We start from the raw sequence: 23,144 nt of genomic DNA, 5'->3' as shown, positions 1-23,144 counted from the left end.
AAACAAATATATAAGAAATAATTTATTTGCCATGAAATAAGTTTATGATATTGAATGAAATGTGTGACCATGCCCCCCCAGTCAGTGAGGGCGTGTCCCCTCCCCCTAGACCCCAGAGGGTTAATAGCAGGGGCATTTTCAGACTCCAATGCTTGTTTTCAGCAAGGGGGGGGTTTGAAGGAGATTCACCGCTCTGCTAGAGGTAAAGCTGTTCAGCGATGCGCCAACATAGTAATATTTAGTGGTGTCTTGCATAATTTCCCAGACCGTGAAGTGAGTTTCTGTTTGTTGGAACCAATCACCGTTTGTCAACATGTTGTATGAGCCGCTAAAGCACTTTGGAAATATCTTCGGGGTCACGACTGTAAGGGTTTGGATACAAAGGCAAACTGAGTTGGAAATTGCTGGTATCATGGAAATCCCAAATGGGAGCTTTTATTTTCTGAGACAGACAAAACAGCGAATCACTTTTGGCTGAACCCGCCCCCCAAGATCAGGTGCATACATCACCACGTCGCCATGACTACTTAAAGGGACCGATTGCGTCAATGAATCGTTTAGAAAAACCCAATATATACAAATGCATATATTGTATATATATGTATATGCAATGTATACATGTATATGATATATGTAGACATTATGGTAATTAATTATTAATAAATGTCTGATTTAAAAAAATATAATCAATTATAAAATCTCTTGGGAACGTATTTCTTACCTCATCAAATGCAAATGACAACAGGCAAGTAGGGATGTGTGGAACGATACTGAATTATCGATGCTTTCAGTCTGAATGTTTTCAACTTGAGAGTCATGCTAACATATAAGTGTCAGATCTTTACCTAATAATGCATTTTTATATTATAGAGAGTAGAATACGAGGTACTACAAGGTAGGGCTGCCCACCAGGAAAGCAGTTTGGCAAAAAAAACGTTACCATCAGCACCTCCCGCGTCCCACAACGAGTTTTATCTTCAGGTTGGGGCAGCACTGAATATTGGTATCGGCAATAGCAACCTTGGGTCAAATGGAAAAGAAGGATCAGTGGCATCGTCTGTGTCTACAGGAGAGAATCAGAAGGGGGGGCAAAGGAAACAAAAAGGGGGGGTTCTTGGGAAACGCCTCCCAGTAACGTCAGTACAGCAGATCTAGTTTATTATAAAAGACATCAAAATTAACAGAGTTGGAAAAAATATCCATATATTTGTGTAATTTCACTGTACACCGTCTAACCCATTTCACTCAGTGGCTGCTGCTCGGCTCACTTGCAGAGCTCTTGGTTCATGTTCTGGTGCTCCTTGTTGTAGCCCGCCCCAGCAAAGCACATGGCTGCATGCTTGTCGCATTCACAAATAAACATCTCGCAGGCATTATTCTTCCCTGTCAGAGAGGGGGGGGGACTTGCTGAGTAAAGCAGTGCACAGGTTCACTCTTGGGGGGGTGAGAGGGTCACATGACAGCAGAGACTCGTACCTGTGCAAGTGATGATCTTGTTTGTGTTGTCACAGCTGTACGAGTAGCTCTCGGTATACGGGTTGTCCAGAATGGACAGACAGCCCCCAAGGCGCTTGGCTTGGGAGTAGCAGTCATCATGGGTCTGGCAACACCTGCACAAGCAAAGAATGAGCCCTGAGCTGTGCAGCTCTGCTCATCAGATAAAATATCACTGTGAAGAAGCCACACATATCAATCCCAGCACCGGTAACTGAACATGCACACGTCCAGGAGAGCATGTGGGGGTGTGATGCACCCCAAACCTAGTCCTGGCTGTCCTCAGCTTTCTCCAACCATCAAGTTCCCTTTAAACTCCATAAAAATTTAGGTTAAATTGTTTAAATTAGCTTGGTAAGTTGCTAGGTAAAATAAGTTCTGAGAAGACTAAGACAGTGCCAGACAACCCATTAGACAACGTAGGTGGCCACCTAGGACAACATCTTCTGAGGGGCTGCTGACTTAACAAGCCACTTTCACTTTGCCGGTGAGGCTTGCCTGGGGCACCACTCTGGTACCACCACAGCCTGCCCGAGTCAGATAAGTAGAAGCACACACTCCTGTTAGCATCCTCCCTCTGTGACTCCTGACCTGTCCAGGTCATCCACGGGTGTCCCAGTGCCTCCCTTTCCACAGTAACAGCCGTAGTCTGTGTAGTCCAGCAGAGGCCTGCTGCTGGGAATCATGCAGATGATCATACGTCTGAACTGCCACAGCGCCCTGTAGTCCGGGTCCATCATTACTGTGACACAGGTAGTTGAGTCAGAAAACTTGCAACATGTTTTTGATCGCTGCTGTATAATTTCATTCGTTTTTTTATTCCCCTACTTGCTCACTTTATTACTGTCTTCACACTTAACGTAAAAGCTCCATGTACTGTCTTCACACTTAACGTAAAAGCTCCATGTCAAAATCCCTGATTTTTAGCTGATTCAGCTAAAATCCCTGCTGGTTCATGATCTTACCAGCTGAATCAACTGCTGGTTACCCGCTGCTGGCTCTTTGTCGTTTATTCCATTCAAGGAGCTCATCTTATTAATTAATTATTATATATATATATATATATATATATATATATATATATATATATATATATATATATATATATATATATATATATATAATAATTAATTAGGACATGGGGTGTTCAGATGAGTGGCAGCAGGGGAATGGTGGGATACTCACCGATGGACAGGCTAGTCGTTAACAGAAAGAGAGTCTGGAGGGTTTTCATCTTCCCAGTCGCATGGAGCAGCCCCAGAACCTCACCACTACTTACAGCAACTTTCTGATCTTGAAAGCAAGATGTCTTTAATGCTACAGACTACAGCTGTAGTCAAATCCGGGAAGCAGGAGTAAAAACCAGGCAAGCTAACAGAGATCAAGCTGAAAACCCAAACGCAGAGAAGATAATGGAAACTGGTCAAAAACAGGTAGGCAAACAGGCTTTTAAATAAAGTCCGAAATCAGAGACGACAAAAGACAAAGAGGTCAGGAAGAGGCAGCCAAGCAAAAGCAGGGAAGGCAGTCATGGCGACATCACACGGCACCTCAAGGCAGGAACTGGGAAAATATATCTGCGGTCCAATTACCAGCAGGTGATCTCAATGCACAGGTGAGGCACAGTGTGGGAGAGCTGAGCTGGGAGTAGTGGAAGTGCTGGGCTGGATGCTGGACCTGGATTCCACTGACATAACTCTCGCTAACCTGAGAGACACACCTCAAAGTGCTATTAGCTTGAAACATACAGAAATGCAAATACTATACAATCAGTGCCTTATTTGAATAAAGTGTGGGATTTCTGTAACTTCTTAAAATGTTTAATTTTTGCAAATGTAAGAGCTTATTTACTTGGAGAATAAAGGGCATCTTGTTTACAGCACGTCCAGCTCTGACACTTGCAGTCACGTGGTAAGAGGGATGTCCTGAAGGGCTCATGACCTGGATCTTCAACATAACCAGCCAAATCTCCTTGGTCATCTTAAATGATGTTTTAAATACCCCACTCAAGCAGTTCCTGTTTGACAAGTTAATTAATTTTTTTTAGTAGTTTCTTGTGAAGTGTGAAGGTGGATCTGTTTCTGCTCTCGGCCATTCGTGGGGCTGCACCACAGAATTACGTCCTTGTGCTCCTCTTCCACGAGGTGAGGTACACCCTCTGTCTCGGTAAGAGAGTGAGGCTTTAGACCAGTATAATGATGAAGCACTAGCCACTGGGTTCATTACACACTCTACCTCACCTGCAGCCTCCACTTTCTTCTTGGTGTAGACTGCTGAGCTATAAATGATGCTACTGTAATGTTCTGACATCCATTTCTTTAAGTCAGGTAGTTCTGAAACTGATAAGAGAGGCTCAAGTTTTTACAAAACTTGACCTTCACAGCAAATACAATCTCATTCACATTAGAAAGGGTGACTAGTGAAAAACCACATTTATCATCACTATGGGGCACTATGAATACCAGGTAATGCCGTATGGCTTAGCCAGTGCACCTTCTGTCTGCCAGTCGTTTATGAATTAAGTGTTCCACAACATGACTAAGTTCTTTATGAGATACATAAATTACATACTGATATATTCTCCTAGCCAAACATGTGCAGGCTGTCCTACGAAGGGTGCAGAATATCACCTTCATGCTAAACATGAGAGAATTGAGTTCAATATGCCCACAATTTCCTTCTTATGGTATGTCCAAAGGGAGTTAAAATTGATATATTAAAGGTTAGAACAGTTTGTGATAGGTTCAAATCCAGACTTACCATTCACCAGGAAAGTAGGTTCTTTCCTCCAATGAGCTGTGAAACATAGACTGCAACTCACATTTTAAATATCATTGAAATCCTGGGGAATTAGCCCTGTGCCCTGGCTATACCTGGGACATCACAGCGCCCAGAGGCTTCATAAAACATTTAGTTTCCCATTCTTTCAGCGCTTATCAAGGACTACTATGTACCTCGGATATGCCCAATTTTCTATTCTCACTCCCAAGAATACCGACATCCTCAGTCCTGTGATTACCAAGCACTGTGTATCGATAGTCGGCCCACTGTGAGGAACTGACTCATGGGCGATTACTGAGAGTTCTACTGCCTTGTTGTTTTCTCTCAAGATTCTGAGTTTCCTACAGTGCACTTCTGTGTGTTTTCAATCTACGATACCCTGCCCAGTGGGTATGTCTCCCCTTGCCCACATCTGTATGTGTGCCTGCCTTTCCCTGCGGCCCAAGGAAGACCTTTTACCTTACTGACCCCAACTCTTACCACTGAATTTGTTTCGGAATTTTGTTTGCTCTGCATCTGAATCCCCGAACCCCGAGGTTTTTGCATTATAGCTACACTGCAGACATTCAATTCTAAATGATAACTCTGACTCAGTGATAGACAATGAATGTTATTCTGGGATGTTGGTTTTTGTACTAAAATTCATTCTGTGTAGGACTGACTTTTTATTTTATCGCGTTTCAATTACATGCGGCCCTTCAGTTGTTTATTAGTAAATCTTGTTTATTAAAAGCGCTTGAAGATATGAGATTGTTAACAGTTTCCCATTTCAGAACCTTCAAATGACAGTTCTGTTTGCAGTATTACTAATTCAGGTGTGCAGTGTTTGGAAAGATTTTCATAAAAAAAAAAAAAAAACATGCAACATGTGTGCATGGATTCAGTTCCCATTTCCCACACTTCCCTCCATCCTGGTGTCTTCACTTCGCTCCAGGACAAACTCAGATGACAGTGTTAGCATTTCTTTATGAATCATTGGATATTTATTTCCTTGTTGCTCATTGGCTGAGTGCCAGGGTGCCACGCCCACCGTCTTTCCCATAAAAGGGTTCTGAGATTAGTATTTCAGTATGAATCATTGCATATTTATTTCTTTCTCGCTCACTGGCTGAGTACAAGGGTCCCACGGCCACCGTGTTCAGGGTCTGACAGGGATGACAGACAAGCTGTGATGACATGGAGCTGCTGCTTGGCTCACTTGCAGAGCTCTTGGTTCATGTTCTGGTGCTCCTTGTTGTAGCCCGCTCCAGCAAAGCACATGGCTGCATGCTTGTCGCATTCACAAATAAACATCTCGCAGGCATTATTCTTCCCTGTCAGAGAGGGGGGGGGGACTTGCTGAGGAAAGCAGTGCACAGGTTCACTCTTGGGGGGGTGAGAGAGTCACATGACAGCAGAGACTCCTACCTGTGCAAGTGATGATCTTGTTTGTGTTGTCACAGCTGTACGAGTAGCTCTCGGTATACGGGTTGTCCAGAATGGGCCAGCAGGCCTCAAGCTCCATGGCTTGGGAGTAGCAGTCATCATGGGTCTGGCAGCACCTGGACAGGCAAAGAATGAGCTGTGCAGCTCTGCTCATCAGACAAAATATCACTGTGAAGAAGCCACACTGATTGGTCCCAGTGGTGGCAACTGAATGTGAAGATGGATCCCGACTGCTTTTCATGGCCACGCCCCCTCGCCCAGGTGTATTCAATGGAGTACTGACAGCTATGCAGCATTGTGCTGGAACCACTTGGGCTACATAAGCGGTAGAGCCACTCTAGTTTTTGAGAGAAATTGCAGATATATGTGACTATCAAGTTATTCTGCCCTACCTTATTTCTACTGCTTGCTTTTCCTCCTGTGTGGTTTGGTGCGAGTGTATTTCCTGACCCCCAGCCTGCTGAGTGTGTGTCTGACCCCCTTCTGAGTGGGATGGCTTGTACCGATGCACCCATATCAGCATGGGTGTCTCCCTCTCCCTTGATTCCCCAAGATAGACTCCCGAGATTTTTGATCTCAGCATCTATCCTTGACTTTGATTCTCATTTAGCTACTTGTCTGCTCTGCATTTGGGGTCCCCTGTTCTTAATCTGTCCCATGGCGGAGTTCCTCCCCTCACAGTGGATCCAGCAGAGCTCTTGTGAAGAACTTGTCACCCGATATCCCTGACACCAGCCCTGTGGCTGCACTGTTTCTGGGATTTCCTTTACCTAAGAGAGGGTTCAGCCCATTACGTTACCAGAGTAACAGGCTATGGAACAGAATGTTATGGAGGTGCTGCAATTAATGTTTATTCGACCATCCACTTCTCCTGCAGTGTCAAAGCTTTTCTTCATGGAGACGACGTTCCTGTATAGATTATCTGGCACTGAATTAGGTCAGACGTTTAGTTTTCCTCTTCGTCTTATTCTAGCTGCACTGAAACAGGGGCAAGCGGCACATTTTTTCACCAAATGGGACCTTAGGAGCACCTATGACCTAGTTCGGATTTGGAAGGGTGACAAGATTAAGAGCACATTCTTGATGACTTAAGGACATTATGAATACCAGGTCATGCCTTACGAGCTCGCTATTGCTCCATCAGTATTTCAGTCTTTTATGGACACCATGGTTTGTGACTTAGTTGCTGATTGTATCACTAAGAGCACCACACTGTCCAAGTGGCCAGAGCCCAAGACCAAGAAGGAACTACAAAGGTTTATGGTTTTGCAAGCTTCTACAGATTTTACAGTCTATCTGTAATTTTAGTTCCGTTGCAGCTGCCCTCAGCCATTCTTCACACCAGTTGACTTCCTGGATCCCCAAGGCCAAAGTCCATTGACCTGACTCCAAGTGGCCTTTCATTCTGAAGGTGGACCCAAAGGAAACTGGAGTAGGGACAGTCCTCTGTCAGCACCACGGCCCGCCTGCCGAGTCACACCCAATGCACCTTCTTCCTCCACAAGTAATCTGAATGGATTTTTGATGTGAGGAACTGGGAGACTTTCTTACCAGCTGAAACACACACACACACACACACACACGCGTGCGTGCGCACACACACACACACATACGCAAACACACACACACATATACATACGCAAACACACACACACACACACATACGCAAACACACACACACATATACATACGCAAACACACACACACACACATACGCAAACACACACACACATATACATACGCAAACACACACACACACATACACACACACGCGTGCGTGCGCACACACACACACACATACGCAAACACACACACACATATACATACGCAAACACACACACACACATACGCAAACACACACACACACATACACAAACACACACACACACGCAAACACACATGCACACACTCACGCACATGCAAACACACACACATGCACACACGCAAACACACAAACACACACAGACGCAAACACACACACACGCAAACACACATGCACACACACACACAAACACACACACACACACACATGCAAACACACACACACACACACACACACATGCACACACACACACACACACACAATAAACATGCAGGCACCCTGTCTTCCAGAAAAATAAAACATTTCAAAAGCATAATTAGGCATTCGGCATCTTCTACCCCCTCAAGACAAGCAGGTCTATAGGCATAGTAACAGTAAATAAACCCCTGTTAATTTCACACTTACCACTGGTTGAGACAAAAATGACTTCAGAAGTCTTCAAAGTCCAAATTTTGTAAACAGGCTACAGCTATTCTGAACAGTCAAAAGCTCCCACTGTGCATTTTTAGTCTTTATTTCCATGACGGACATTAGATAGCTGTCATAGAATTCCAGTCTTTCCTGTTTCCACCTGTTACAGCGATCAGCAAATACAAGATAAAGCCGTGATGCTACAATGAGCCTGAAAAGATCTGCCTATCATTTTAGGTCTCGTCGGGCCCCTTCAGGCTTGCAGACCTATAACTGTCAGTACATGCACCACACAGACTTAAATTCACAGAAGTACATAACCACACACAGGAATGCATCCTGTTTCTATGAATGCCGACCTGTCCAGGTCATCCACGGGTGTCCCAGTGCCTCCCTTTCCACAGTAACAGCCGTAGTCTGCGTAGTCCAGCAGAGGCCAGCTGCTGGGAATCATGCAGATGATCATACTTCTGAACTGCCACAGCGCCCTGTAGTCCAGGTCCATCATTACTGTGACAGAGGTGGGTGTCAGAAAACCTGCAACATGTCATTGATCGCTGCTGTATAATTTCATTCATTTTTTACTCCCCTAGATTAGAGGTTTCATTTATGAAGGTTTGTATGAACGAATTAGCAGCGAAACTTTCGTATGGACATTTTTACAAGGATTTTGGGATTTGTTAAGGAAGAACAAAAATGAAACAAACCCTGCACATTTACGACTGGTCCAGAGAGGTCTAATTTACACCCATTTACACCAAACACATGGAGAAGAGGAACGCCGGTTTAATGGATGTTAAATGCGGGAATTTTTTAATTCTGTCTCTGTCCAGCTCTCAACATCAGCTGTTACATGTCGCCATTCTGCGACAGTTTTCATAAGAACATTTCCTCTCCCACCAAAATATACAAACATTTTTTTTTTATAAATGAACCCCTAGCTCCCCAGAACAAACCCAGTCTGCACCCTGTATGCCCCAGTGCGGCTGCCTTTTGTTGTACTTTCACATTATTTTCGTAATTCTATTGTATTCCCATATACAACAGTTATTGGGGTTTCATTTTTTGTATGTAACCTGTTACAATTTTTATTTATTATTATATTTGATACGGATGCCTTTTGTTGTGTCTTCTTCTGCATTAAATAAAAAAGAAAGTCCTGCTGGCTGACTGAACACACGGTGCCCCCCAGCTGACTCAGCTAAAATCCCTGCTGGCTGAATCAGCACATTGCCCCCCAGCTAACTTGGCTAAAATCCCTGCTGGCTGAATCAACACATTACCCCCCAGCTGACTTGGCTAAAATCCCTGCTGGCTGAATCAACACATTGCCCCCCAGCTGACTCGGCTAAAATCCCTGCTGGCTGAATCAACACATTGCCCCCCAGCTGACTTGGCTAAAACCCCTGCTGGCTGAATCAACACATTACCCCCCAGCTGACTTGGCTAAAATCCCTGCTGGCTGAATCAGCACATTGCCCTCCAGCTAACTTGGCTAAAATCCCTGCTGGCTGAATCAGCACATTGCCCTCCAGCTGACTCAGTTAAAATCCCTGCTGGCTGAATCAACACATTGCCCCCCAGCTGACTCAGCTAAAATCCCTGCTGGCTGAATCAACACATTGCCCCCCAGCTGACTCGGCTAAAACCCCTGCTGGCTGAATCAACACATTGCCCCCCAGCTGACTCGGCTAAAATCCCTGCTGGCTGAATCAACACATTGCCCCCCAGCTGACTCGGCTAAAATCCCTGCTGGCTGAATCAGCACATTGCCCTCCAGCTGACTCGGCTAAAATCCCTGCTGGCTGAATCAGCACATTGCCCTCCAGCTGACTCAGCTAAAATCCCTGCTGGCTGAATCAGCACATTGCCCCCCAGCTAACTTGGCTAAAATCCCTGCTGGCTGAATCAACACATTGCCCTCCAGCTGACTTGGCTAAAATCCCTGCTGGCTGAATCAGCACATTGCCCTCCAGCTGACTTGGCTAAAATCCCTGCTGGCTGAATCAGCACATTGCCCTCCAGCTGACTTGGCTAAAATCCCTGCTGGCCGAATCAACACATTGCCCCCCAGCTGACTTGGCTAAAATCCCTGCTGGCTGAATCAGCACATTGCCCTCCAGCTGACTCAGCTAAAATCCCTGCTGGCTGAATCAGCACATTGCCCTCCAGCTGACTCAGCTAAAACCCCTGCTGGCTGAATCAGCACATTGCCCTCCAGCCGACTCAGCTAAAACCCCTGCTGGCTGAATCAGCACATTGCCCTCCAGCTGACTCAGCTAAAACCCCTGCTGGCTGAATCAGCACATTGCCCTCCAGCTGACTCAGCTAAAATCCCTGCTGGCTGACTGAGCTCACAGTCCTTCTACCCAAATCAATTTTTTTTACTCAGTCCTTTAAGCAGCTGGTCTTTAGTGAGTTAGAGAACATGGGGTGTTCAGATGAGTGGCAGCGGGGGAATGGTGGGATACTCACCGATGGACAGGCTAGTCGTTAACAGAAAGAGAGTCTGGAGGGTTTTCATCATACTGGTTGGCATGGAGCAGCCCTAAGACCTCGAGACCATTTATATCCCCTTTCTGACCTTGAATGGTAGTGATTGAGATAAACACCTGGGTTAGGAATAAAAAGGAACCTGCAGGTGCAGATGTATGTACAAACACTCATGGGTGGTTGTGTTCACCCATAAAAAATGACTGTCGGCCAGCCTTCCGGGCTTCCTGCATACCTGGTTGGAGTCACTTGAGTATGGTTTGAAACCAGAGGGTACCTCTCCAGCTGATTGGTTCCCACAGACAGCCATTTCTAGTACCTGCACAGTGGAAGGCATGATGGGTAAACATTCCCTGTTCCTAACCTTTGGTATGTATCTGGTGGAAAAAAGTGATAAGGTGGAGATTGCAGGGAGATTACCTTAGCAGCTACCAGGAATTTGAACAGAAATAGACCTGCTTCGAACTGCTAATTAAAATCAGTCAGAAGGCTTAGTCTATAAATGAGATGAATTTACACTTTAAGTTACTGATAAAACCCAAAAGGGGCGTGGCTGTGCTGCAGGTGGCGGCTCAGGGCTGAGCCTATCACTTTAGGGTGGTAGGGAGGTTGTCCCTCATGACCCATCCACAGAGCTATGTCACCTGGTAGGGACATGTCACAGCAAACTGGGAAAGAACAGAAAAATAAATTTCCTGGTTGGAATACATTATCTGGGTCTAACCCCTGCAATATTACCAGAATGTGGTCTTGACAGGCAAGCACCTGGTGGCTGAGCTACCCACATTAGTTGATGAGGTTCAGCCCAAAATGACTATGTGGAGCAATTGGGCTTATCACCCACAAGGGGGCAGATGAGGCTCAGGTTCATTACTGAATGTAGTGTGATTATAGAATGTTGCCTGTCTGGCAGACACTGGGCTAGTGCAGGCGACAGAAATGTATAGACTAGATACAGTGGATACTTCTATTCTAAGTGATGGAGTCCACATAACTTGAAAACATGATCGTTTATGAGTCATGCTGTGGCCCTGGCATCATGTAACTTGGTTAGGGGAACAAAGTTACATGTCTTGTAGAACCTATCAATAATGGTCAAGATGACTGTATTGCCTCTCCAGGATTATAACCCCATAACAAAAACCAACGACCTGTGGTCGGCACTGAATGGGTACAGTGGTTGGAATAGTCTGCCCAAGAGGTAGAGTGGATGGAGTAGACTGCCCAAGAGGTAGAGTGGTTGGAGTAGACTGCCCAAGAGGTAGAGTGGATGGAGTAGACTGCCCAAGAGGTAGAGTGGATAGAGTAGACTGCCCAAGAGGTAGAGTGGATGGAGTAGACTGCCCAAGAGGTAGTGTGGATAGAGTAGACTGCCCAATAGGTAGAGTGGATGGAGTAGACTTCCCAAGAGGTAGAGTGGATAGAGTAGACTGCCCAATAGGTAGAGTGGATGGAGTAGACTGCCCAAGAGATCAGAGTTATGATTCTGGGCACAAACAGTGTAGGATTAACATAATCTCAAATATCCTCCTTCATTTGCCACCAAAAGTGTTGTATCAGCTGTGCAAACGTGTGGTTAATTCCTGAGTGGAAGGCTTGATTCGAGTCATGTGCCCAGAATAACACTTGGTCTCACCTGGTCTGGGACATTCAAACAACTATCAGGGCAAGCTGAGCATGACGGGTTACCTTAATTCACTCTCCTGAGCTCCTGAACCAGTGGGAATACAATGCATAGGGGTGCATCTTACCATTCTGACCACTATCTTGGATGCAGTGACTGCTAGGCTATATCACTGGTCATTCTGTGACTGCAGGTACCTTCTCCAGGTCCATCTTGATCTTTGCTGTTGAGACAATGTATCTCAGGTATGATGTTTTACTCTAATGGAAAACGTACTTTTTGGCTTTAACAAACAGCTATTTTCAAGCAGTATTATCGGCATTTCACAAATATGTTGTTGATGAGACTGTGGATCCTTAAATTGCATCAAAATCTGGTTGAGGCACATGAAAAAAAAGTGGCTAGCTATGTTACATTAATCATACTCGGGAAAACAGCAGGTGCATTAGTTAACCCGATAAGCATGACTAAGTATTCAGTAATGCCCAGTAGGTGTCTTGAAGGCGTATAAGTACCCCCCCTGATGGATGTGGATTAGATGTGGACCAGGCATTTCTGAGATCCAGCTTGGTAAAAATCTGTGCTCCCTATAAAAACTCAACCAGAAAGTACAGACCACGTAAAGTAACTGAGCGGGGTTGTCCAGTGCTGCGGTACATAGTGCATGAAAGCCGCCAGCACTCTGTTGACTCAGTAACTGCAAAGTTCCACACTTACTGTGTGCCAGGAGCATCATGGAATGGGCTTCCATGGCCGAGCAACTGCATACAGGCCTCACATCACCAAGCACAATGCCATTAGATGGAGTGGTGCAAAGCGCACTGCCATTGGACTCTGGAGCAGTGCTGGAGGAGGGATAATGGTATGGGGTTGTTTTTCAGTGGTTGGGCTAGGCTCCTTAGTTCCAGTGAAGGGAACTGTTCTTCAGCATACTAAGACACTTTGGGAAATTCTATCCTTCTAAGTTTGGGGAAAGACCCCTCCTGTTCCAGTATGACCATGCCCCAGTGCACAAAGGAAGGTCCATTTCGACATGGTTTGGTGAGTTTTGTGTGGAAGAACTTGACTGGCCCACACAGAGCCCTGATCTCAAGCACTTCAAACACCTTCGAGGTGAACTAGAATGGAGATGGTCCAACTTGTCCAAAATCAGTGCTTTCTGGATTTATGGGCAAAAATTGCCACAGACACACTCAAAAACCTTTTGAAAAGCCTTATAAAAACAGTGGCAGCTGTTATAGCTGCAAAGGGGGGACCAGCTCCATATTAATACCTATGGATTTAGGATGGGATGTCATAAAAGTTCCTGTAGGTGTAATGGCCAGGTGACTTTTTATTTGAATGGTTCATTATAATAGTCTTTTTTGGTTTTGCTTCAGTAGTATGTATGTTTGTAATGTGTTTTTAATACCCAATCTGCTTCACTTGAAACATGTCTTGAAGGTTCAAAGGGAATCTGATGACCGCATGGCAGCTTATTCCTCCATTAGGGAACCATACATGAGAAATGCCTAGAGTGACATTATGATAACCACATGATAATCTCTATGCACTGTTGGTTTACTGACCAGAGTGGCAAGATAGAGTGTAGGTCTCGAGAAGCATCTTCGTGGAGATGAGTTCCTGTTGTCCTTAGTCCTATGTCAACTTTTTATTCATTTCTCTTATGTTAGATTGGTGGGTGCCGACCCGTGTCTTAAGTCATCCATAACAACCCTCAAAACAATTATTTATCATCCACTTTGTTTCTTACCTCTTGGTTACCTTGTTAGGCTTCCTTATCCATGAAAATGGTTTTAATATTTTTGGTGTGGCTTTCTGGACCTTTCTTTGACAGCATACATCTCGTTTAAAAGAAAATAATAATGGTAAAATAAACCTCAAGAGAATTATATAAATAAATAAAAGTTTTTTTTTTTAAATAGAACTTTAATACAAATACAAAATAAATAGCAGAAAAGTAATAATACAAGAAGTAGATTCGCAAGGTCAAACAAACAACAATCACTCAAGCAAATGAAACCTAGTTCCAAAAAAATGTGTACAGTCCAGCAAGAAGAAGAAGACCAATGTAAGCATCCAGGTGTTCCTCATCAATGTCATGCCACACGTCGCTGTAGACTCCAGCTTTGTCATACCAATGATGACTTTTTTTAGTGGTATAAATAGATCAAAACAAGTCTTGATGTCACTTAGTCTCGTCACAGCAAACCTTGTGATCCCAGGGGCCGTTTTCATGACATTTTCAGCAGCTGTCCTGCCATGTACATCAGGAGGTACTGAGCTCCAACAGACGTTACCACTTTTGGATTTGAATGTGGGAGCAGCTTCGGCACCAGTGACCTCCTCAGACCCATCAGGTGTGTCTGTGTCTGACTGATACTCCACAACATCTTCCTCCTCAGACACCTGCTCATCCATATCACTGTACTGCTCTGTGTCCCCTGCCTCACTTTCAGCTAAGACATGGTCCATTTTCACAGGCTGCAAACTGGAGATGTGCACTCTGCAATCACCAGCTCTAAACTGAATTGGTCTTACCTTGCCTTGCATGTCAGGGCATGCCTTGCCTTTGGGCGTTTGTTTTCCTTGCTCGTCCAGGGAGAGACAGTGTTATTGAGCTGACAGTGAGTTTATGATTTCAGTTTGGGCACTAATTGTTATTTTATAATCTTATTTTATAACTGGGACCCGATCCGAACACCATAGCTGTTATAATTTTGACCAAAGCATTTATAATTTAGTGATTTGTTTTAATTTTATTTTGTTTAAATAGAGGTTCCTGACAAAGCCAGAAAGCCTTGATGCAGTACACAAATCTATGTGGAGCTTTTATGCATTTGAAACTTAACACCACAGATGTCTCTGAAAGGCAGCCACTATGGACTTCAGCTTTACGCAAGCATCTATAGGGAGCTAATGATGAGGGGTGTGATGTGACAGCATTTAAGCTAATTAAATGCCAGAGATGCAGCCAGATTTGGAATTATTTGCAGCCATTTGACAGCACAGGCTGTAAGATACGAGTTTCAGTAGTTGAGTCATGAGATGACGAAAAGCTTTTCCCACATGCAGGAGTGAGGCTGGGGGCACTGACTCTGAAAGGCTTCAACTGTTGGCAGTGGCTGCAAAGGACTGACACTGTATCGGAGTTGGTGTCTGTAATGATGGTGACCCTCTATGATCTACTAATGGACATCTGTGATGATGGAAACTGCCAAGTTAACGAAGCCTTTTGGGGCAAGGTTTGCAACTGAGAAGTAGCAGTAGGCTAGATGGGCTACAGCACAGTCAGTTGCAGAGGCAAAAGTCTGCATTAAAGGATTTAGAGCAGGTGCTCATGGAAAGAGGGAGGAGTTATGCGATGTGGAACCATTGCTCTTTGGATTGCGCACAGTCAGCTGAGATTGTTCGGCATGAGGAAACCATCTGGTCACCTCCCAAGGAATGATCTGAATGGAGGCCCAGGGCCAACCTAAGAGGGAGATTATATCTTCCAGCTGGCTGCTGAAGTTTTGGGAAATTGCCAGAGCAAGATTTTATCAAAGAATTAATGTCACCAGCAGGCCTGCAGCCAGAAACAGATTTCTGGGGGCATTAGGTAACCCCACTGATCACTTTCCATAGGAGTTCAAACTCGTAAGTTTGCTAACTGAGCAGGTGCCTGATTGATATTGTAAGATATGTCCATCAGCTTAGCCTGATGGTAAAGAATAATTTATTGTCATAATAGTTTATAATAAGTGAGCACATTGTGCATAACCATACATACAGCACCCAGGGAGAGAGAGGACACAACATGTGAGCTCTGCATTGTGTATACATGAACCATCTTTGTGTCCACACATTTTTTCAAGTCAAACTCAGATGACAGCATTTGTATTTTTGCATGAATCACTGCATATTTATTTCTTTATAGCTCAATGGTTGCATGCAAGGGTCTCGTGAAAAAGACTAACAGACAAGCTGTGATGAGATGGAGCTGCTGCTCGGCTCACTTGCAGAGCTCTTGGTTCATGTTGTGGTGCTCCTTGTTGTAGCCCGCCCCAGCAAAGCATATGGCTGCATGCCTGTCACATTCACAAACAAACATCTCGCAGACAGTGTTGGACTCTGTCAGAGAGAGAAGAAAGTAAAGCAATGTCTGTGTGAGTTTGTGTTTGTACACACATACTTACGGGAAGCTGTCAGGTTAATATGATGACGGCAGAGACACTTACCTTCGCAGGTGATGGTCTTGTTTGCCTTGTCACAGTTGTAGGAATAGGGTAGGGTATAAGGGTTTTCCAAAACAGGCCAGCAGGCCTCAAGCTTCATGGCTTGGTCATAGCAGTGGTCATGGGTCTGGCAGCACCTGGACAGATAAAGAATGAGCCCTCAGCTGTGCAGCCCTGCTCATCAGACAAAATATCGCTGTGAAGAAGCATGTGAAGATCAATCCCAGTGGTTTTAACCGGAAAACACACGCCCAGGAGTGGAATGTGGTTGTAGTATAAAAGGATGATGTTTGATGGTATTAAGATTATTGGTTCATCTCCTCAGGCAGTGGAGTAATGGCCTCTAGCTTTGTACCCTAGTCCTGGCTGGCTTCAGTATCCTCAGACTATCATGTTCCCTTCAAACTGCAAAATAAATGTAAGCCCTAATTGTTTTAATTGCCTTAGTAAATTGTTAGAAGTTGCAAGTACTGAGAAGACTAGGAAGTGCATACTTTGGGAGGTATCACAAGTGTTGCAGCCTGCCTGAGTCAGATAAGTAGAAGCACACACTCCTGTTAGCATCCTCCCTCTGTGACTCCTGACCTGTCCAGGTCATCCACGGGTGTCCCAGCACCTCCCTTTCCACAGTAACAGCCGTAGTCTCCGTAGTCCAGCAGAGGCCAGCTGCTGGGGATCTTGCAGATGATCATTTCTCTTAAGCCCGACAGAGACTTGTAGTCTGGGTCCATCATCACTGTGATGCAGGGGTGGAAAGGCAGGATGCATTCAGTCCAGCCAGGTAACAGAGACTCAGATAGAAAACACACTCACACACATGATGGGCCCCAGCCAAGTAAACTGCAGGTGAGAAATTAGGGCCAGCTTTAATCCAAATCTCATTTCAAGGTTGAAGAATGCTGATCTTGCCATTGCAGCAGGTGACTCCATGTTCCACCTCTTCAAAGACTCAGCTTAGGCACCTGTCTACACCTGCTGACTCGTCTCTCAAGTCCGCCATCTAACGCTTGCCAGCAGAATCGACTCCCTGCTTATAGACACTGACAGAGAAATAGAGGACATACTGGAACACTTACCGATGGACAGGCTAGAAGCCAACATGAGGAGAGTTTGGAGGGTTTTCATCTTGGCGATCTGTACGAAGCCCCAGGATAAGGAGACCATTTATAGCTCCTTCTAACCTTGAAAAATGTGTGGCCCCGATAAACACCTGGGCTAGGAAGAGACCTGCAGATACAGATTGTGAAGGTCAGACAGAAAGTCCTGCGTAAGCAAGTTGCTCATGCTTTCTCTTCTACTACAACTAAACAGTCTGGGAGACAATTTACCCATAAACTGAGATCAAAAGGAACCCAAAAAGTTGATGTGCTGCAGCAACTGTTGCATATGTCCTGGTGTTGGGACCAAGAGATTATTGCAGGTATAGGCAGGATCTCACTACATCTGCAGTCCACCTCTGTGCCCTGGGACTGGGGAGAGGCCAGGAGACCCAATCCAGTGCCCACCTGTTCCTCACCAAACTTGATGCTGAGAATGACATTAAGGTGTCCCTCACCAGTGAACCACCAAGAGACCCGGAACCACCCTTCCATGCTGAATGAGCCCATGCACATCAAACATGGCTTGTGATCCAGCCCCAAAAACTGGCTTAGCTGTCTGCAGGATCCACCAGGTTGTACCATTTACCACATTCCCACCTTGTCCAGCATATCCAACATATGCTTGATCGGATTGAGATCTGGGGAATTTGGAGGTCAACACCTTGAACCCTTTTTCATGTTGGTCAAGCCATTCTCGCAGAGCATATTTTCCTGCTGAAAGAGGCCATTGCCATCAGTGAATACCATTGTCTTGAAAGGATGCATTGGTCTGCAACAGTGTTTAGCTAGGTGATATGTGTCAAACTGACATGACAGCCAGAACCCAAGGTTTTCCAGCAGAACATCGCTCAGAGAGAGGATCACCCTGCCTCCATCTACTCGCCTTCTTCCCATAGTATATCCTGGTGCCTCCATCTACTCGCCTTCTTCCCGTAGTATATCCTGGTGCCTCCATCTACTCGCCTTCTTCCCGTAGTATATCCTGGTGCCTCCATCTACTCGCCTTCTTCCCGTAGTATATCCTGGTGCCTCCATCTACTCGCCTTCTTCCCGTAGTATATCCTGGTGCCTCCATCTACTCGCCTTCTTCCCGTAGTATATCCTGGTGCCTCCATCTACTCGCCTTCTTCCCGTAGTATATCCTGGTGCCTCCATCTACTCGCCTTCTTCCCGTAGTATATCCTGGTGCCTCCATCTACTCGCCTTCTTCCCGTAGTATATCCTGGTGCCTCCATCGACTCGCCTTCTTCCCGTAGTATATCCTGGTGCCTCCATCTACTCGCCTTCTTCCCGTAGTATATCCTGGTGCCTCCATCTACTCGCCTTCTTCCCGTAGTATATCCTGGTGCCTCCATCTACTCGCCTTCTTCCCGTAGTATATCCTGGTGCCTCCATCTACTCGCCTTCTTCCCGTAGTATATCCTGGTGCCTCCATCTACTCGCCTTCTTCCCGTAGTATATCCTGGTGCCTCCATCTACTCGCCTTCTTCCCGTAGTATATCCTGGTGCCTCCATCGACTCGCCTTCTTCCCATAGTATATCCTGGTGCCTCCATCGACTCGCCTTCTTCCCATAGTATATCCTGGTGCCTCCATCGACTCGCCTTCTTTTCATAGTATATCCTGGTGCCTCCATCTACTCGCCTTCTTCCCATAGTATATCCTGGTGCCTCCATCGACTCGCCTTCTTCCCATAGTATATCCTGGTGCCTCCATCTACTCGCCTTCTTCCCATAGTATATCCTGGTGCCTCCATCTACTCGCCTTCTTTTCATAATATATCCTGGTGCCTCCATCTACTCGCCTTCTTCCCATAGTATATCCTGGTGCCTCCATCTACTCGCCTTCTTCCCATAGTATATCCTGGTGCCTCCATCTACTCGCCTTCTTCCCATAGTATATCCTGGCGCCATCTCTTCCCCAGGTAATGGATGCACTTGCACCCAGCCATCTACATGATGTAACAGAAAACATAACTCATCAATCCAGACCACCTTCTTCCATTGTACCATGGTCCGGTTCTGATGCTCATGTGCCCATTGTAGGAGCTCTCAGTTTTGAATATGGGTCAGCCTGGCCATTGTATTTATTCTGTGGTTACGCAGCCCCATACACACAAGCTATGATGCACTGTGTGTTCTAACATATCATAGCCAGTGTTAACTTTACCAGCAATTTGGGCTACAGTAGGTCTCCTGTGGGATCAGACCAGACGGGCTGGGCTTCACTTGTCATGCTCGGACTGGGGAAGCAGCACAGAAGCCCTGGGGTCAAATAAACAAGCGATTTATTTGGACAATACAATTAGGAACACGGAGCAACACACAGGACTGACATCAAGACGTTAATGACTGGACTGGGGAAACATACAGTACTCTAACGCAGAGTACACAACAACAAACAACATGACTCGAAACAGCTGGTAACATGGGGATTCCGCAAGAGGTAATGTTGGGGGCATAGTACATAGGAGGATCAGCATGAACAGGGCATGACAGAACCCCCCCCAAAGGCATCCATTCCGGGCGCGGCTAAAGGAACCGAGGGGACGAGACCGGGGACATGACAGCACCTGGGGAAAGTAAAGAAAAGACATCTACGGGGCAAGGGAAACAGCACAGACACAGAACAGGCACAAGGACAGCAACCATGACAGCAACTGACACACTAAAGGGAATGCAAACACATACAAGGGCACCAAAGAGGAAAACCTCAGACCGGAAAAGCACAAGGAAATGACGAAGGGGGAACACAACCAGGGGACAGACCCACAGGAGGGACAGTTGACGAAAGGAGGAGGGAAGGAACCGGGAGGGAACAAAAGTGGAACAGAGAGACGGGGAGCAAACACAGGGAAACCACCGACAGGGGGAACCACACCAGGGGGCAAGGAGGCAAAGGGTGGGAGGAACCAGGGAGCTGAAGTGAACCTCAGTGAATGGAAGGCCGGAGCAGCAGGGGCTACAGGCAACTGCGATGCCGGAGCTGGAGGGACCCTCAGCGACCGCAAGGCAGGAGACGGAGGGGACATTGAAGGAGGTGAGGAGGGAGTTGGAGCCATGGCAGGCGACAGTGAAGCCACAGCCGGCAAAGGCATAGGTGACCGATGAGGTAGAACTGAGGGTACCGCAGGCAACCACCGAGCAGGGGCCAGGGAAACTGCAGGCAACCACTAGACTGAAGCAAGGGGAACCAAAGGCGAGCCAGGGGGCAGGGCGGGTGGGACCCGACCCCAGCGCAGGTGTCCTCTCCCTTTGTGGGACACCGAGAGATGGAGACCTGACCAGGATCTGCCATGTTGGAGTGGTGTCTGGGGATGACCCACTGGAGGGGTTCAATGGAGCAGGAGTCAGGGTGATTCCCAAGGGGTCCCATTCGAGCTCCTCCTCCATCTCCACCAAGGGGGGAGGAGCGGTGGTCCAATGATCAGGGACCTCCTCGGGAACAGGAACTGGGGACACAGGAACGGGGACTAGAGCAGAATAGAGGAACCTATGCCTCAGGTGGGGGCGCCGCCTCGGGGGAAGGGGCTGCAGAGACTTCGGGCGCCGCCTCGGGGGAAGGGGCTGCAGGGACTTCGGGCGCCGCCTCGGGGGAAGGGGCTGCAGAGACTTCGGGCGCCGCCTCGGGGGAAGGGGCTGCAGAGACTTCGGGCGCCGCCTCGGGGGAAGGGGCTGCAGAGACTTCGGGCGCCGCCTCGGGGGAAGGGGCTGCAGAGACTTCGGGCGCCGCCTCGGGGGAAGGGGCTGCAGAGACTTCGGGCGCCGCCTCGGGGGAAGGGGCTGCAGAGACTTCGGGCGCCGCCTCGGGGGAAGGGGCTGCAGAGACTTCGGGCGCCGCCTCGGGGGAAGGGGCTGCAGAGACTTCGGGCGCCGCCTCGGGGGAAGGGGCTGCAGAGACTTCGGGCGCCGCCTCGGGGGAAGGGGCTGCAGAGACTTCGGGCGCCGCCTCGGGGGAAGGGGCTGCAGAGACTTCGGGCGCCGCCTCGGGGGAAGGGGCTGCAGAGACTTCGGGCGCCGCCTCGGGAGAAGCGGCGTCTCCTGCTGAGGAAGCTTTCTCCTTCTTCCTTAGGTGGAGCAGCTTCCTCAGCATTTCCTCTGCTTTCTCCAGATCCTGAGGTGGGGAAGCTGGAGTAAATTTAGAAAATTCCCCCCAAAACTGGTTAAGGAGTGGGGAAGCCTTAGACAAGCCCCACACTGTTGGATCATCCCTCACCCGCCAGTAAAAGAACTTCTTACTCAGGGTCTTAGGCACAGGCAAAGCAGCGGGGAGACGAGGCATGGAAACTGAGCATGCCAGGAGGTGTGCCTCTGGGACTGACGTAAGGAGGAGGAGTGCCCCGGGAGTCAGCTTTGCAGAGATGGAGGCTGTGATTAACACAGCCGGGTCGAGGACCGTGAGGTAAGCCCTGCCAGCAGCCACGGCGAAGCAAGTGTTGCGTCTGTTGCTGCTGGACAGTGAACCCATATTTGACTCCTTAGGCTGCAAGACTCCATCAGCCAGACAGGATTCATGGTCATACCCATTAAGCACCACCAGGGGCTCACCGGTGCCCAACACTGAGGTGCATTTTTGGATGGGGTCCAAGAAAAGAAGATTAAAGCCATCCAGTCTTTTCCTAACCCTGTCACTGAGAGCCAGGTATGAGCTTTCTTGGGATTTGCTGGGTATTTTTTTTGGCTTGTTGCTGGGTTCTACTCTCCAGCTGCTCCCTCTCGGGTCACACCTGGCAGGGCCAGCCTGATAGTATCCAGCAGACTAGAAGAGGCCCACAGCACTGAGCCGGTGCTCTGCATCCCTGATTCTGAGCCGCCCACTTGGCTCTTTGATAACATCTCAGAGGTTGGGATATGTCCTTTCTCAGGGTTTTGAAACCAAGAAAGACCCCCTGCTGTATGAAGCTCACCTGCCACCGGACAATAACAAACTGCTGTGGAGCAAGGAGGTCATCCACAGGTTGATGTGTCACCTCATCAGGTGGTTCTCCACTGTCGTCACAGATCACGCAGTTCTGCCAGGGCCAAGGACGCGAATGCCTGAGTGATCTCTTGGTTTCTTGTCCGCTGAAACTTCAGTTTTATAATACAGCACCATGCCAGATCATCCCATAGTGATGTGAATGGTCTCTCCCTCATGCACTGCATTTGGGCAGGTGGGTTATAAACCGCTGGTGAGGAATGTTACCAGGGCATGGCTAGCAACTCCTAAATCCCCAAACCAGAGGAAAAGGTCAGAAAGCATATTCTCAGTAAGCAGGCAAGAGGACGACCAGCCTGAGGTGACCATCACACAGTAGCGCAAAGCGCCCTGTGGTCACCTGCTGAGTGAAGAGCCCCACCCCCCCCCTCAACCATAAAACTTTTTCTCTGTTTCATTACAAAACCCTTGCCCTCCCAGGGTATGTTTCATGCACCCAGTGTCTCCCATGGCTCCTTATCCACCAAAAGATGTATGAGGAAAGACACATGTTTGTACAAGCACATGCATGCAAACATACACACATGTGCAGAGATTGGGTTTGATGTTCCCTGAGCAGCACAGTAACATGAACATAAGAAATTTATAAAATGAACAAAATCACAATATACATTCGGCCCATCAAGCTTCTTTGGGGAGAACTCAATAAATAGCTTAAAGCTGTTAAAATCATATCTAACTCTGATGTAAAGGAAGCCAAGGTTTTAGCTTACACTACAGGAAGACTGTTCCATAGTCTAACTACATGCTTAGTAAAGAAGTGCTTCCTCAAATCCAGTTAAAAATGTTCCCAAACATGTG

At 47.0% G+C, this 23,144-nt stretch overlaps 4 protein-coding genes across 5 annotated transcripts; all 4 read right to left on the bottom strand.

Annotated features, from left to right (window-relative positions):
* Positions 1–710: 710 nt before the first annotated feature.
* On the bottom strand, positions 711–3,024 carry LOC125728228 (phospholipase A2-like). Of its 2 annotated transcripts, none has more exons than XM_049005270.1 (4): positions 2,680–3,024; positions 2,086–2,236; positions 1,477–1,610; positions 711–1,383 (listed from the first exon to the last, which is right to left on the bottom strand). In XM_049005270.1, exons 1-4 carry the CDS (start codon positions 2,726–2,728, stop codon positions 1,265–1,267), a joined length of 453 nt encoding a protein of 150 aa, XP_048861227.1. In that variant the 5' UTR covers positions 2,729–3,024; the 3' UTR covers positions 711–1,264. The 2 variants fall into 2 exon arrangements, with proteins under 2 accessions (XP_048861227.1, XP_048861236.1); XM_049005279.1 differs by having other exon boundaries at positions 1,477–1,647; positions 2,086–2,169.
* A 2,211-nt stretch (positions 3,025–5,235) lies between these two features.
* LOC125728238 (phospholipase A2-like) lies at positions 5,236–10,459 on the bottom strand. The gene is made up of 4 exons (XM_049005289.1): positions 10,409–10,459; positions 8,293–8,443; positions 5,683–5,816; positions 5,236–5,588 (listed from the first exon to the last, which is right to left on the bottom strand). The coding sequence occupies exons 1-4, from the start codon at positions 10,455–10,457 to the stop codon at positions 5,470–5,472; spliced, it is 453 nt and encodes a 150-aa protein (XP_048861246.1). The 5' UTR covers positions 10,458–10,459; the 3' UTR covers positions 5,236–5,469.
* A 5,484-nt stretch (positions 10,460–15,943) lies between these two features.
* Positions 15,944–17,446, bottom strand: LOC125728221 (phospholipase A2-like). Its single transcript, XM_049005258.1, has 4 exons — positions 17,344–17,446; positions 16,853–17,003; positions 16,271–16,404; positions 15,944–16,163 (listed from the first exon to the last, which is right to left on the bottom strand). Exons 1-4 carry the CDS (start codon positions 17,429–17,431, stop codon positions 16,045–16,047), a joined length of 492 nt encoding a protein of 163 aa, XP_048861215.1. The 5' UTR covers positions 17,432–17,446; the 3' UTR covers positions 15,944–16,044.
* A 3,379-nt stretch (positions 17,447–20,825) lies between these two features.
* Positions 20,826–21,833, bottom strand: LOC125718355 (nematocyst expressed protein 3-like). The gene is made up of 2 exons (XM_048992163.1): positions 21,582–21,833; positions 20,826–21,479 (listed from the first exon to the last, which is right to left on the bottom strand). The coding sequence occupies exons 1-2, from the start codon at positions 21,831–21,833 to the stop codon at positions 20,859–20,861; spliced, it is 873 nt and encodes a 290-aa protein (XP_048848120.1). The 3' UTR covers positions 20,826–20,858.
* Positions 21,834–23,144: the final 1,311 nt, after the last annotated feature.

Source organism: Brienomyrus brachyistius, chromosome 2 (genome assembly GCF_023856365.1).
Source record: "Brienomyrus brachyistius isolate T26 chromosome 2, BBRACH_0.4, whole genome shotgun sequence".
Lineage (NCBI taxonomy): Eukaryota > Metazoa > Chordata > Actinopteri > Osteoglossiformes > Mormyridae > Brienomyrus > Brienomyrus brachyistius.
Note: the sequence above shows the minus strand (reverse complement) of the source record. Positions and strands in the feature narration are given on the sequence as shown.